Raw genomic sequence first — 15,558 nt, forward strand, 5'->3', positions numbered from 1 at the left:
AGCTGAAGAATACAAAGAGTTGGTTTAATCCAGCCAACTATCTAAGTTAGTTTTTTCCAGCTAACTTAGAATAATGTTTGGTTATTCCGACCAAACGTCCTGCAGCCTTTATCCTGGGCTTAGGAAGGGTGTTGGTTTATTCCAGCCAACCATCTAAGTTAGTTTTTTCCAGCTAACTTAGAATAATGTTTGATTATTCCGACCAAACGTCCTGCAGCCTGGATCCTTATCCTGGGCTTAGGAAGGGTGTTGGTTTATTCCAGCCAACCTCTAAGTTAGTTTTTTCCGGCTAACTTAGAATAAAAGGTTTGCCATATTTCTAACTTTACTAAAGCTAACTTTTACAGAGAACAATGCATGCTGAAAAGAATTGATTGTTTTATTGAAAGAAAAAATTACATATGTTTGAAAGAGAAAATGCTAAAAATAAAACAACCACCCACCCTCCACCTGAATTTCTAGTCTTCACACTCTTCAAGCTCTCCACAAAACTTCTCTGATAAGTTCTTAAACAAACAAAAATAAATGGACAATATTACCCTTCAAGTCCTCTCCACAATACTCCTACCATTAGCCACCTTAGCCCTTTACTTCCTCCATCGGCAACCACCACTTCCGGCAGCGGCACCTCCACCGTCACCGCCTTGGCTTCCGATAATTGGCCACCTCCACCTCCTCACAATCAAGCCTCATCACTCCTTAGCTCAACTGGCCCACAAACTCGGCCCCATAATCGACCTCCAACTCGGCCGAGTCAACACAGTGGTCATCTCCTCGGCCCAACTCTCGCCCAACTCGTTCTCAAAACTCACGACCACGTCTTTGCCAGCCGGCCGCCGCTCCTGGTGATGCAGTACCTGTCGTTCGGCTTCTCCGACGTCACGTTCTCCCCCTACGGCGCTTACTGGCGCCAAGCTAGGAAAATCTATGTGACTGAGTTACTAAGTTCGAAACGAGTCAGCTCGTTTGAACTCGTCCGAGACGTGGAAGTGAACCCCCTGATATCCTCCGTTTCGACTCGAACTGGTTTTGAACTTTTGACTTCCTTTCATAATTTAATCAAATATTTATATTGAATATTGTTTCATGTTATTATATTGAAATTTAATTATTTACATCTAATTATCAATTCTGTAACATCATGATTTTATTAGTATATTTCATTTCTTCCAAATCTGTCCATATCTACCTATCTAATTTGTATATATGTACTAATATATAGCAAAGATTCAGGTCTATTTTGGCGAGTCACATTTTTAATTAAAAAATAAAAAATTAATTACCTTGTTTGGTTTCCAGTTTTCCAAAACACTTTTCAGAAAATTCTACTTTCTTATTTTTCGTGTTTTTTTGTTTTTACTATTTTTTTTAATATTTTAAGCAATTTTTTTACTTTTTAGACAAACCTAACATAAATACACCTAAAAAGTAAAAAAATTACAAATTTTTTTTTTAAAAATTTACTAAATACCAAAAATACAAAAAAATACAAGAATTCCGTATATTTTTTTGTATTTATTAATTTTTTAAATAATTTTTTCACCATTTTTTTACTTTTTAGATACATCTAAGTAAGGTGCATCTAAAAAAGTAAAAAAAAATGTTAAAAATTTAAAAAATATTCACTAAAAACCAAAAACCAAAAAACACAAAAACTAAAAAAGTCAATTTTCAAAAAACTTAATCCAGAAAACTCAAACCAAACACAATGAATATGTTCTCTTTATTTTTTTTAATACATTTTTAAAATATAAAAAAATTACTATAAAAAGTCAATTCTCAAAAAAACCTCAAGTTAATATTTTGAAATCTTTACTTTAAATTACACAATATATAAATAAATATTTATTTATAGGATAAATTTGTGAAGATTCTTATCTGAATTTAAAAACCGAAATAGGTTTGAACTAAATTTTTTTTTTTGAAACAATTCATAGATCTAAGCAATTATATTGTCCTAGAAGTATTTTGAGCAAATCAAAAAATTGTAATTCTACCCTCGACAATGCTACGTAGCTCAAATTTTATGGCTCAAAAGTGGCTCAAATGGCCAAAACGACGTCGTTTTGAGTACAGAACAACATAAAAATGGCCAAAACAACGTCGTTTTGGCCATTTGAGCCACTTTTGAGCCACAAAATTTGAGCTACGAGACATTTTCCTTCTACCCTAACTCAAATGAGTTTTCTAAAAAATTAGAGACATGATTTGAAATATGACATTATCTCTGTTTTGGATCATTTTAATTTATGACTTTATCCTAATATTTTGATGATCGTGAATACTAAATGAAATTATAAATAAATTAATAAAACCAATTTTAAGGTAGACTCGTCGGTATTATTGTGTTATTTTGTAGAATTAATGACACTAAAACCCTTAAATTATCAAAATATTAGCTACTCTAGATGTATGAATTTTTACATTTTAGTCCTTTCATTTATAAAAATGCAATCACTCTTACTCCCTTTCACTTTTCTAAAAAGTGAAAATTTGCACGGATTTAATAATTGAGATTTCAACATGTAGTAGCTTATTAATTGTCAAAGAAAACAGATGAGTGTGATATTAACTAATAATTAAGAAGATATTGATATAGTTAATCATATTAATTTTATGAATAAAGATTGGGACCCTCTTTCCCCCACCCCCTTTTGACCCCCTTTCTTTTTTGATTGGTCACTTCTTTTTTTTTCTTTTTTTTCTTCTCCTCCAATCACCACCCGCTACGTGTGTGTGGAGTGGTGGAGGTTGAAGTTTGAGAGAGTTTAAATCACGGCTGTAATTTTATATTCATTAACTTCATATGCTTACCATTTATTACTTCAATTTGGATAGGGATTTTCTCAAGTTAATATTTGAACTCAACCGTGATGGAGTCCATAGCAAAAGTCGTTAAACTAGTTATTTTGTAAAACCTTCCTTATATATGCCATTTATGAAAAAAAAATTAAGTTGATTTAATAATTATAATATTTTTATTTTATTGCATCTATCTTCAAAAAATAAATGATCTATTTAAAAAAACGTACATACTGTTCATTTTTTAAAAATAAATGTGATAAAATGAAAAGACTATAATGATCAAATAAATTTTTTTTTTTGGGCCTGGCCTTCCTCCAATCCCAGATTGGACTGGAGGGTGCTATTGGGCTCATGGGGGCTCACCACGGGTCCCATTTCGATAATCCAAACTGTTTAATGTGTAGAATTCGTCAAATACTATATGTGTGTATAGAATCGCGTTGATCAAATATCAATAACTATGTGATCACATCAATTTTGTATAAAAAAAATAGGCGGTGAAAAAATAAACGGTTGACAGAAAATTGATCCGATAGCTATCGATATCAAATCAATGTGATTTTTTACAGGCATATAGTACTCGATGAGTTCTACACATTGAACTTTTCGAATTTTCGAAACAAAATCCGTGATGGGTCCCTACGGGCCAACAACACCCTCCAGTCGGATCTGAAACTGGAGGGAAGCCCGTGCTTTTTTTTTTTTTTTTTTGGAATGATATACCTGTGACTTCCTAACACAACGGTCCAGTTCAGATTTTGAATTTGAGATAATCACAATCCTTAATTTTATTGTAATGTCTAATTCATTTCACCTTTTTTTTAATGTAGGAGTTGCAACAAACATAAGCGAGTTATTCTTCAACCTAGCAAGCGACATTCTCTGCCGAGTCGCTCTCGGGAAGAGATTCATGGGCGAGTCCAGAGGAGAAGAGAGAAAGAAGCCCGATTTGGCCACCATTTTGACAGAGACACAGTCGTTGCTCGCTGGGTTTTGCATCGGCCATTTTTTCCCGGAGTGGGAAAGGGTTAACTCAGTGAGTGGAATGAAGAGGAGGTTGAAGAACTTGGAGGAGTTGAGAGAAGTATGTGATGAGCATGTGAAGAAGAGAGAGAGAAAGGGTAATATACAAGATTTCGTGGAGGTGTTGCTTAGGGTTCAAGAAAGAGATAACCTTGAGGTGCCTATTACTCATGATAACCTCAAAGCTCTTGTTCTGGTACTCTCTCTCTCCCCTCTCTCTCTCTCTCTCTCTCTCTCCGTAATTACTCCAACAAGCTGCCAACCTTCAACGTCAGATATTTCCGTGGAGTGCATGCATGCAGGGTGTGACATAGTTATCACAATTTTGATTCGGATATTAACGCTTGTTTCTCTGTCTGGGTAAAAACTATTTTTTATAAATTTAAAAAAAAAATATATTTTATGATGAAAGTGATTGTGGTGTGATGAAAGTGGAGGCGGAGGTAATGGTGTGGCAACGAGTGGTGGTGGCGACAATTATAGTGACGGTGGCCGTGGTAATGGTAGTGTGATGGTAAAAGTATGAGTGATAGTATGATGATATTGATAAGATTTTAATCTGAAAAATATTTTTCCTGTTTAAAAGTAAAATCTATTTTTTGTCCAAATAGATTTATTTTGCGTTAACTATGAAAAATATTTTCCATTAATTTTCATTTTGTATTATACCAAATAGCCAAAAATAATATTTTCCTTACCAAACAAACCAAGCTGAAGATATTATGATTCTATGACCCCAGTTTAGCCCAAAAAATATTTAAAAAAAATATATATTAGAATTTAGAAGTGATTACAAGTCTAGTATAAAAGTTTTCATTCTACCAAATTTCATTATTTTTATTATTATTATTATTATTATTATTATTATTATTATTATTATTATTATTATTATTCTGATTCTAAGATTCTAGCCCTTGAAATTTAAAACAAGTCTTGTCTAAGAGAAATTATTCAATATGTTGTGATAGTGCTTTAAAATACAGCACGAATTTTGTTAATTGATAGATGGTATTGAGTATTATCCCAGAAACACCGTAGTAGTTCTTAGATCATACCTCAAATGCCAATGGCTGCTACCTTGAACATGTGTATGTTATAGGACATTTTTGTTGCCGGGACTGATACAACATCATCAACCCTAGAATGGACGATGAATGAGCTAGCTAGGCACCCAACAGTAATGGTGAAAGCAGAAGAAGAAGAAGTCCAAAAAATTGCATCCACAAAAGGGAAGGTGGAGCAAACTGACCTCCACCACCTCCATTACCTGAAAGCCGTGATAAAGGAAACAATGCGACCCAACCCACCAGTCCCCCTCCTGGTTCTCCGGGAATCCATGGAAGACTGCATTCTCAACGGCTACAACATACTCGCAAAAACTAGGGTTCTGATCAACACTTATGCCATAGGCAGGGACCCAGTGTCGTGGGAGAATCCCCTGGAATTCAATCCTGATAGGTTTGAGGATGCTGATGCCGATGCCGATGCCGATTTCAAGGGTAAGGATTTCAAGTTTCTACCGTTTGGAGGAGGCTGGAGAGGTTGCCCGGGTTTTTCATTTGGATTGGTGACGGTGGAGATTGCCTTGGCTCGGCATCTATATCATTTTGATTGGGGATTGCCTGATGGGGTTGGGGCTGAAGATTTGGACTTGGAGGAGATTTTTGGGTTGGCCATGAGAAAAAAATCAGCTCTAGTTCTTGTTCCTAAGTACTCTCAGTCAGATTCTGCTCACTAGGACACTAGTGTGATGGGGCCAATGTTAAGTTAGGACTTGGCCTGTCTTGAGGGAGCGCCTGCAATTCTCCTGTGCCCGTGTAGGTGTTGTTGTCCCCCTCCCTGGTGGGTAGGGGCTCCTCTTATCACTTCAAAGGAAGATTACTACAGTTGGTTACCCCTTCTAATTATTTTGTTTGAAAAAAAAAAATATATATTCATATATACTCTTGGGTTGAAGGGGAGTTATACTCAGTGAGGTCTTAGTTCTGTACTTTCCAAGCATGTTGACAGTGTTTTTTCCCTTGTACAAAAGTGTTCCAAATAATGAATTTTGGGGTTTGATGTGTTCATACTCTAGATACGCACCCTTGTCAATGTAACATAGATCTTCCTCAATTCCGACAATTCAAACACTGTAACCTTGTTCGATGAAATGTTTTAGAAAACTGTTTCAAAAAATATCTTCTGAAAACCAACTTAGGAAACACCAAAAAGTTTCAAATTTTCAAAACTGTTTTTGCACAAAAATTATTAGAAGAATGATTGTTTTCATAATTTTTGTTTCCGGAAACATCAAAAACAAAAACATAACCCAACAAACACTGTATAACACTTCATTAATGTGCAAAGAAAAGCTAGCAGAGGCTCAATTCTGATGGAAGCGATAACACACTCTTTTCAGTACACAAAGATCTATGGACAAAACTGTGCAGTAAATCTGTTGTGAAAACTCACTTTGTTTTTGCTGGATAGTGATTTTGAACTATATGAAGCTCTTCAATCTCACAGATCCTCCGGCCACCGCAACATGTCGAGTGAATTCTTTTCAGCTTCAGCTTTTTACCCTGGAAAATCAAAAAATCATCAAGATAACGATCAAACGGCTGTTAAAACGAAGGCCTCGTTTGGAAACAAACTACATTAATAATTTTTTGACTTTTTACGAAAAGATGTGCAGAAAAATAGAGAGTGATGTGACTACTTATAGTGAATATTTGGCTAAAATACTTATTCATATAACTCACTTGGATTTCTCTTGGGGGTTTTCCTCCAACTCCTCTGTTGCTGTTGAATTTAGGGCTGTCATTTTGCCAAACGATTCCTTGGCATCCCCGAAGAAGTCCTTCACTTTATCGAGCACTGTTTTAAGCTCATCTTTTGATGGGAGCTGATAATTGCATTTGGGGTTGAAAGTTATTTTAAAAAACCAAAGAAGGAAAGCAAGAAAACCAACTGGCAATCCGATCTGAGTTTAGAGAGAGTGTGTGCAATAGGAATATGAAAACCAACTCTCATAAATCCAAATTACAAATCAAGATTTGCATATTGGATATACCATCATTCTCATTTTATGCAAGCAATTGTCTTACATGGATTCTTCTATTTTCCTTGAAGTACTAGTGTCTATCAGATACACTTGGATCTTCCAATTTTTACTATGCTTAAAGAAGAAACTTACGGAGTATTACATTTTCTAACAAAAATTCCATGCTTTTACTAAATTCTATTGAATTTTACATTTCTACATAATTCACATCATTCTATCTAAAAATATTATATAGGGTCTTGCTAACACGTGCCCTAGGACACAAGTAAAAGAAAAATTATTTATAAAACACAATACACTTTTCACTAACTTTAATGCCCTTTTATTGAAATCAATACATTTTTTAATATTTTTACATATTTTCAAGACACTTTTTATACATTTTCCAACCTTAAAAACGTCTAGGGGGCACTTGTTAGCATTTGCCTATTATATAATATGTAATATATGTAAGTGTCCATTATATCTTCAGGTACCTATATCCCATTTTCAGATACAATATCTTAAGATTTAAGTTTATAAAAATCTGACACTTTTCATTTATAGTTCAATAACCCAATATAACTAAAACCACATATCTATTGCCCACCTCAATAACATCTGTGGTAGAAATAGCTGATCTCAAATTGTTATTCTCCTGCATAAATTAGCACGTCGAAAATTAGAAAATAAGCTGGCAGAGACATCTTGCTTGTGCAATTTAATCTTTGTGATGGCAAGATGGAAGATTTGACAATAGAATGTTATGCAGTGTAATGTATAATTTATAGGGACATTACAACAAGTTTGTAGCCATATTTGAACTCGGTGGCTGACCGCAACACGCGATGCTGCTTAAGTGCTGTCTTCTGTATCTCCTTCTCATCCTGTTTAAATATAAACCACCTGTCAGTTACATATAATTAGACAAATACTCCAGATCTCTAAAGAAATAAAGGAAAATAAAAAGGCACTACTAGGGAATGATCACCGGACAAATTTTTTTATCATAACAAATGAATTCATACATCAATAGTTGAAAAAGAAATGATTTGCTAGTACATAATCTGTTGTTCAGGACATGCTTAGAACTGAAGCCAAAGTCTTGGCAATGGCAGAAAAACCCCCTCCATTGTGTCAATAAAATAGTGACTTAACAGAAAAGTTACAGCAATTTCTTTTCATGCCACTCATCAGAAAAAAGGAAAGACCATTCATCCAATTTGCTTGGAGAACAAAAATTCTACATGAACAGGGACCAACTTGGGGGAAAAAAAATATTTCATGTAACAAGTTTTAGCTACAATACAAAGACAAGCCTACAAGAAATGAATTGATAAAAATAAGGAAATTAAGTCAGTCTAACAACATAGCTGCAGCAAATGTGTTGCATTGAAAAGTCCATATTAAACATAACACCGCATCTAATACTCGTACCTAATACATGTAACAACATCTACAACTGATACATATTTATATTTTCACTCTTATTTCAACTTCAGCTGCCAACATGCGCATTCATTTCATTTATCATTGAAGTAAAACATAAATTACACAATCAATCAATCAATATTATCCCAAAAAGCTAGGACCTTGAACAGCCTTGTAAGTTTATTACAAATTCAAAGTAAAGATGACACAAGTTCTCAGTGAAAAGAAAACTTACTCTGTAAATAACTGCTGCAAGATTCCTAGCAAGAGTATCTTTATATATATACTTCCCCACAAAATTATCTTTCGCTGCAACCATAATCTTGGCAGTTGTACCGCCACTTATAATACTGAGTGGGTACCAAAGATAAACCTGCCCAAGTAATAATGTTAGTCCCTAGTGAAAGAAAGTTGACAATTAAAATCTATAATCAGGATACTCATGATCACTAATCAATTGTTTAGAAGGATTGTTCTAGAAAATTGTTAAAATTATCAGAAAGTATCACAAAGAATTGAGAGAGAAAAAGACAGATAATCGGGCCACTAAGATTGTGTTTGAATCGTGAGTATATAGTGGGATTGTGGTGGAAAAATCGCTCTACAAATACAAAATCGAAACACAGGACAAGAAAAATTACAAAGACATTTAAATGATGGAATAGTAATCACTTGGAAAATAAGTGACAGAAACAAAACTAAAGGGTTGAGAGTTGCATATCGGTCCTGTTTGGTAGGGCTTATTTTCAGCTTATTTTAAGCTAATTTGATGTGTTTGGTTCAGCTTAATAATATAGCTTATACCTTTTTGTAAGTTAAAAATCAACTTATTCTTTGAGTGGGGGAGAAGAATCTTAATTTATAAGTTAAAAATCAGCTTATGTTCACAGTTATAAGGTATAAGCTGTTAGACTATGAGTTATAATCACTTTCCCATAGCTCTACCAAACGGGTCCATCATAGAGCTCTTTTTGGCTGTAGCTAAGTTGTGTTATTTATTTATTTTCTTTAAGCTGGGTTCATTTTACCTAGTTTTACATTTTTTTTTTCCCTCTTTCAAATCCCTTCAAAAATCCCCCCAACCAAACGCACCTTAGGAAATTTTTTTTTCCCAACTTTGAATTGAAATATTTTATTTTTTAGAATAGACTTACCTAATATTTTTTTTAAAATTGATTTATTTTTGCCTTTAGCTAACCTTTTATCTAAATTATTATTTTGATTTTTAATCTCAGGATGTCTGTGGATTATAACCCAACTTATTTGCTAAAAAGCACTCATTTTGCTTAAAAAAACTTATGGCATTTTTTTTTTTTTTGGGGGGGGGGGGGTTTTCAAAAAGCCCACTTTAGTTACCAAAAAAAAAAAAAAAAAAACCTAACAATGTAACAAACTAACAATCCTTTGATTGGTTTGAGTTTTTTAAAAACATTTTTTTAGAAAATTCTATTTTCTTATTTTTTGTATTTTTCTATTTTTACTAAATATTTTTAATATTTTAAGTAATTTTTAAAAAAATTTAGACACACTTACTATTAAAAAGTATATTTTTCGTAATTTTTTTAAAAAAATTCACAAAAAAATAAAAATACAAAAAAATACAAAAATTCACTAAATACCAAAAATACAAAAATTCAGTATATTTTTCATATTTTTATATATTTATTAATTTTCAAAATATTTTTTCATAAATATTTTATTTTTTAATACATATAAGTATGCTGCATTTTAAAAAGTTAAAAAAATACTTAAAATTTTAAAAATACTTACTTAAAAACAAAGAAAACACGAAACTGAATTCAGAATACTGAAATGAAGTTAATTAGGTATTGATTAAGCTAAATCCATTTTCAGGCATACAAATTTCTGTTATACAGCAACTGAGACTCATCACAATAAATCGATCAAAAATCACTCCAAGAACATAATTTTACAGACCCATGACATGAACTTCAATCAGCAAAATCAAAACCATTCCGATTAACAAAAAGAAGGAAAAAACAGAGAGAGAGAGAGAGAGAGAGAGAGGACTAACATTGGCCATGCGGATGAAGACAACGAATCTAGGGTTTCCATCGTCTTCAATCTTGGGAAGAGAAGGAGGCGGTGGACGTTTGAACTGACGAGCCATCATTCCTTTCTTACCCTTGGCTTTAACCACCAACAATCGTTGCCGATGATGATGCTGAAAACAAGGGTTTTGAATCGTCCGAGAAGAGACCAAGGAGTGCTTGATTAGGGCTTCTTCATGTGCTCTTCTTGAATTCGACATCGGTACACCAACCAGTGCGTTCAAAGACATACCAACAGCCTCCATGTCTGTTCTACAGCTCTGCAATGCAACTATGGCGCTCTCTCTCTCTGTAGATTCTCTCTCGAAAAAGTGCAGAGTGTTTTTGATAGGTAGAATGGAGAGACAAGTCATCGAATTGGTTGATGGAGGATTATCCAGCCGGAATTAATATTGGCCAAACACGTGGCAGGCTCAGGAGGACAGAGGAGTTCAGTCATCCGGGCCCACACGATGATGCTAATAAAAAATAAGTCGATAATTTATTCGCCGTCTATTTTTTTTTTATACAAAATTGATTTGATCACATAGCTATCGATATTCGATCAACGTGATTTTTTACAGCCATATAGTACTCAAAAATTTTTACATATTGACAATTCAAATTTTCAAAACGAAACCTGTAATGAACCTCCATTAACCCAACAAGACAGTCTAATTTGATGATAAACTAGACCAAAGCCAGACCCAAAATAACAAACATGAATTAGACGAAAAGTGAATTGAATGATTAGAATTTATTTTCAAAATTAATTCATCATAACTGAATATTGAATTTATTCTCAATCACTAAGCCTTCCTTGCATTTTTAATCTTGGGTTAAAATAGTTACAAAATAATAAAATAGGTTAAAAAATTAATAAAATAAAATATTACATCTAAATTATAAATATTTTATTTTTTCTTTTATAAAAGTTAAAAAAATAAAAAAAATTATCTCAAACGAAATTTTTTAACCCAAGTTAAAATAGTCAAAAGTCAATCCACATCTTAAACGAATCCTAATTGTGTTTTGTGTGAATCAATAGAGAAATTATTGATTGGTCTTGAGCAATACATCATGTTTCAACCGAATTATGATTGATAAAATGATAAAATTCATGAATTTATGTTAGATAATTATAAAATATGGAGGAGTATGATAAATTGTGATTAGTGATAGATTATTTTGAAAAGTTGGTAAAAAGTGACTTTTTGATTTTTAACTAAGCTTTTGGATTTTTTAGACAAATGATTTGGGAAGTTAGTAAAAAGTTATTTTTGGCTTTTTTGATTAATATTTGTTTATGATGTCAAATCACAATAAAATAACCAAACTATCCTTATTCAATTTAAAATATTTACAACTTCACTCATGTAGCACATTTTGATCCATAAGGGGTAGAATTATAATTTCACCAGTGACTGAAAACCAACTTTTCAAATGAAAAAAATACAAAAAAAATAACTTTTCACTTTTGCTACAAACCTAAAAAAATTACTAAAAGTCCAGTTCTCAAAACACCCCATAACCACGTGGTGTTTTTGGATCAATTAATAATTTTTCAGATCAATAAGTGATCTAATATATTACATATGAGTAAAGTATTTGCATAATTTAAAAAATTAATAAAAAATTATAAAATACTAGAGTATTTGGACACAAAAATTTCAATTTTTTTTTTATTTTTATTTTTTTGAACTGATACGTCGTAACAAATTAGTGATGAATTAAACTCAAATTATAATGAGATAGATGTAAAAAAAAATTTAAAAGAATAAGTGATCAATGTAGTATAAAATAGCACTATGATATTTTAGCATACCATATGCTACATTTCGTAATTTTCAAAAATAATTTTAGGGTTGCAAAAATTCAATAACAATATTTTCATTTGTCTTTACAAGTTTTTATATAAATATATTTTTATCTATTTTAATGTATACATATATTAATATCATGGGTAATAATTAGCATTTTTTCATTATTCCCAAGTTTTGTGATAATAAAAACATGATAATGATATTAGTACTAGCCTAATTTTTTTGGATTCTCTCCCTTCTTTTGGAGTCTATTAATTAATTTCAAAATTTGTAATACAAATTGAATAATTTTATAAACATTAACCTCTTTAAAAAAAAAAAATAATCTTACTTAGGCCTCGTTTGGGAACCTCCATTTTAGCCAAAAAGTCAAAAAATTACTAAATTAGCCAAAAAGCCAACAACCAATACCAAAAAGCCAACAACCAATACCAAAAAGTCAAAGATTCTCTTTTCTCTCTATTTTTTGCACATCTTTTCGTAAAAAGTCAAAAAGTCATCCCAAACATACTAGTTTTTTTTAGCTCATATTTTAGCCAAATAGCCAAAAAGTTACTAAATTAGCCTGTTCCCAAAGGAGGCCTTAAAAGTACAATAAGCCTATGAATGGTTGCCAAAAGTTGCAATGATATTTTAGTACATTGCTTACCAAAATTAATCTCTATTCTCTCAAACTCTAACCTTACTCCCATTAATGCTATAGTAGTTGTCAATTGACACAAAACTACTGTTATTTACTTTGTACCAAAAAATTGGAAAAAAAAAAAAAAAAAAAAAAAAAAAAAAAAAAAAACATGTTTATCTCAATTGTTCTCCACTTCAACAACCTACCAATCACATGATTCCGTTAGTCTGTGTTTAGAGCATAGATTTGAAAAAGAATTTAGAAAAAAAAGAAAAGAAAAGATAGGTAAAATATAAATTAATATAATATAATTACATGTCACACACTTTTTTTTTTTTTTTTTTTGGTTTATAAATTTCTACTCAAATTTATATTCCAAACACAACCTTATTTTCTCTGAATCCTACTCTGTTTCTCTTCTTCAAGTCATCAAATCAAAAGCTTTAGAAGCATTTCCAACAAGAAGCTGCAACAATGGGCTTTGATTTCCAGCCAAGAACCAGGCAACCCTTCTCTTCCACCACCGTGTATCCCTCGCAAAAATTTATTTCTCCCAACCATTGCTTCGCCTGTGATAGCATCTTGATGGGTGACGGTTGAAACCCCGCCCGGCTCATCCTCCTCCGCCACTGGTCCAACCTTTCGTGCCTCTCCACCCTGGCCGGCCCCTCACAGCTCACTATGTTCTTAATCTCCTCCGCGAAAAAAAACTGCTCCATCTTCACTCGCCTCGTGTCATACCTGGCATTGTTTTTGAATCGTGAATCATTTTGTTAACACTTGCTTTATTTAGCATAATCATATGATTAATTAATTTCCTTTTTTATTTTATGAAATAATACCGTTTTATATATTATACTAACAGAATTAAATTGCAATTGAATTATAACCATTTACTCAATTTAAAATTTAACAGCACTAATCGAATCATTCTAATTACGACTTCTATCAAATCGTGAATTGCAAGATTTGTAACAACGTACCTTGGCAGCATAGCATCTAATGAGTCAAAGATTGCTGCGTAATAGTGGAGAGCCTCCATGAACCTCCCAAGAAAGAATGGTCCATTATGGCTCGAGTCCTGCTCAACCAGAACAAGAGCCTTCGGGTTTAGCTCATGCATCGTTTGCAGCATCGAATTCAACGCTCCTCGGCTCTCTTTCACCACACAGTGTAATTGAAGGACGCTGTTGATAACCAGAACCTCACTGCCACGGACACCGAACTCCTTGGCTTGCAGGTTTTCCAGATTGCTTTCCACTACCAAAAATTCAAAGTTCAAATCCAAGGTACGTGCATACCGCTCTAGCTCATCACCGATGCCTCTGAGATGCTCACCACAACTTCCAACACCAGTTATGCGAACACGGCGTGGTGGTTGGCCTGCCCGGTTGACTAGACCGTGCATCAACCTCCGCCATTGGTGGCCGTGTCGTAAACAAAGTGTCATACCCAAGTCCACAATATGAACAGAACTCTCTCCCTCAAGGGCTTCCAATATTGCTGCATTGGCTATGAAATGCCCAAATTGTATTTGTGGACAAATGTCATATACAAGGCTTAAAGCCTCTTCCTTTTCCAAAGAAATAGCCATATTTTTCGGAGGTGTTGCCGCGGGCACAATTCCCCTGAGCAGATGAACAAGCGCAAGGCGGTCAGAGAGGCCCTGGACAAAGCAGGACGCCACTCGTTGAAAAGATGTCCCGAAAACCAATGCTTCGCTTCTGAGTTCAGACAGTAATGCTGAGGCGTGGGATTTGTCGCGACAAGCCACAGCCTCGGCACAGGCGAGGAGTAGTTGGACTAATCTCACCCCATCTCCGGTTACTTCTTCCTTGACATGATCATCTCCCTCGTCATTTACCAACGCTTTAGCTGCCTCATTCATGGCCTCCACCGCTAGGTATCTTTGCTTATACGCCCATATATGATCCCGGAAATGGAGCCCTGGCAAGCTATTCAAGCTATTTGCACTCCGACTGAAAAGGGTACTACTATCACTACAAACACTATTATTGATAGACTCAGCACTTCCTATCAGCCACAGCCTCAGCCTCTTATGGGTTCTAGTTTTGTCCGAGCAAGGAGTGTAACAGGTGGAAGAACTATTCTCCAATTTGGGCAAGCGAGGGAAGACGTAGGTCGACACGTTCAGGTCAAGCCCGATAGCGTCGTCGCTTTTCTCGTTGTCGTGAAATTTGGATTGAAGGTAGAGACCAGAAGCCATCCTCTGTTGTATCAGAAATTATGTAGAGCAGAGCAGAGCAGAGCTGAGCTCTTATTTTTATCAAAAATGAATGCAGCAAAGCTCCATCGATGACAATCTGCCGAACTAGCGCATTTGTACAGGGCTCACCTTGTTAGGTAGAGTGATGAATTCAATGTTCTCGAATATTTAAACATGGCGAAAAGCAAACGAAAGGGATGATTTGTAATTACCCTAGATTCCAGACAAGCAACAATGTTCAGCATAGACCAATCAAAATATATTCCTAATTTCCATCACTTTCCTAGGATTCTTCTAGGGTTTTTATATTTGAGTATATTCTTCATTGTTTCACAACCCACACACCTACTACGATGCTGCAGTCCATCTGCCACGCTTCATTTTCTGACAACTTTTCAAGTAATTTTCAACTCCGAGAACTCAACAATCATCAGAGAGAATATACCACTAAATTTCTTTTTGTATCAATGATTTTTCTCCAGCAAGGCATAATAACTTTTCCACAGTAAATATCAATCTATAAATTAAGGGCATGGGGGACAAAATAG

The 15,558-nt window shown here is 33.9% G+C and overlaps 2 protein-coding genes and 1 pseudogene across 2 annotated transcripts; 1 reads left to right on the top strand and 2 right to left on the bottom strand.

The window, feature by feature from the left end:
• Positions 1-408: 408 nt before the first annotated feature.
• On the top strand, positions 409-5,566 carry LOC145792079 (tryptamine 5-hydroxylase-like; annotated as a pseudogene).
• A 569-nt stretch (positions 5,567-6,135) lies between these two features.
• LOC114296168 (protein HHL1, chloroplastic) lies at positions 6,136-10,717 on the bottom strand. Its single transcript, XM_082871442.1, has 6 exons — positions 10,320-10,717; positions 8,520-8,657; positions 7,654-7,740; positions 7,464-7,511; positions 6,573-6,715; positions 6,136-6,392 (listed from the first exon to the last, which is right to left on the bottom strand). Exons 1-6 carry the CDS (start codon positions 10,707-10,709, stop codon positions 6,380-6,382), a joined length of 819 nt encoding a protein of 272 aa, XP_082727568.1. The 5' UTR covers positions 10,710-10,717; the 3' UTR covers positions 6,136-6,379.
• A 2,348-nt stretch (positions 10,718-13,065) lies between these two features.
• On the bottom strand, positions 13,066-15,427 carry LOC114272948 (GRAS family protein RAD1). Its single transcript, XM_028214656.2, has 2 exons — positions 13,767-15,427; positions 13,066-13,524 (listed from the first exon to the last, which is right to left on the bottom strand). The coding sequence occupies exons 1-2, from the start codon at positions 15,008-15,010 to the stop codon at positions 13,227-13,229; spliced, it is 1,542 nt and encodes a 513-aa protein (XP_028070457.2). The 5' UTR covers positions 15,011-15,427; the 3' UTR covers positions 13,066-13,226.
• Between the last annotated feature and the right edge of the window lie 131 nt (positions 15,428-15,558).

This window comes from Camellia sinensis, chromosome 5 (genome assembly GCF_055761805.1).
Source record: "Camellia sinensis isolate YWXY chromosome 5, ASM5576180v1, whole genome shotgun sequence".
Lineage (NCBI taxonomy): Eukaryota > Viridiplantae > Streptophyta > Magnoliopsida > Ericales > Theaceae > Camellia > Camellia sinensis.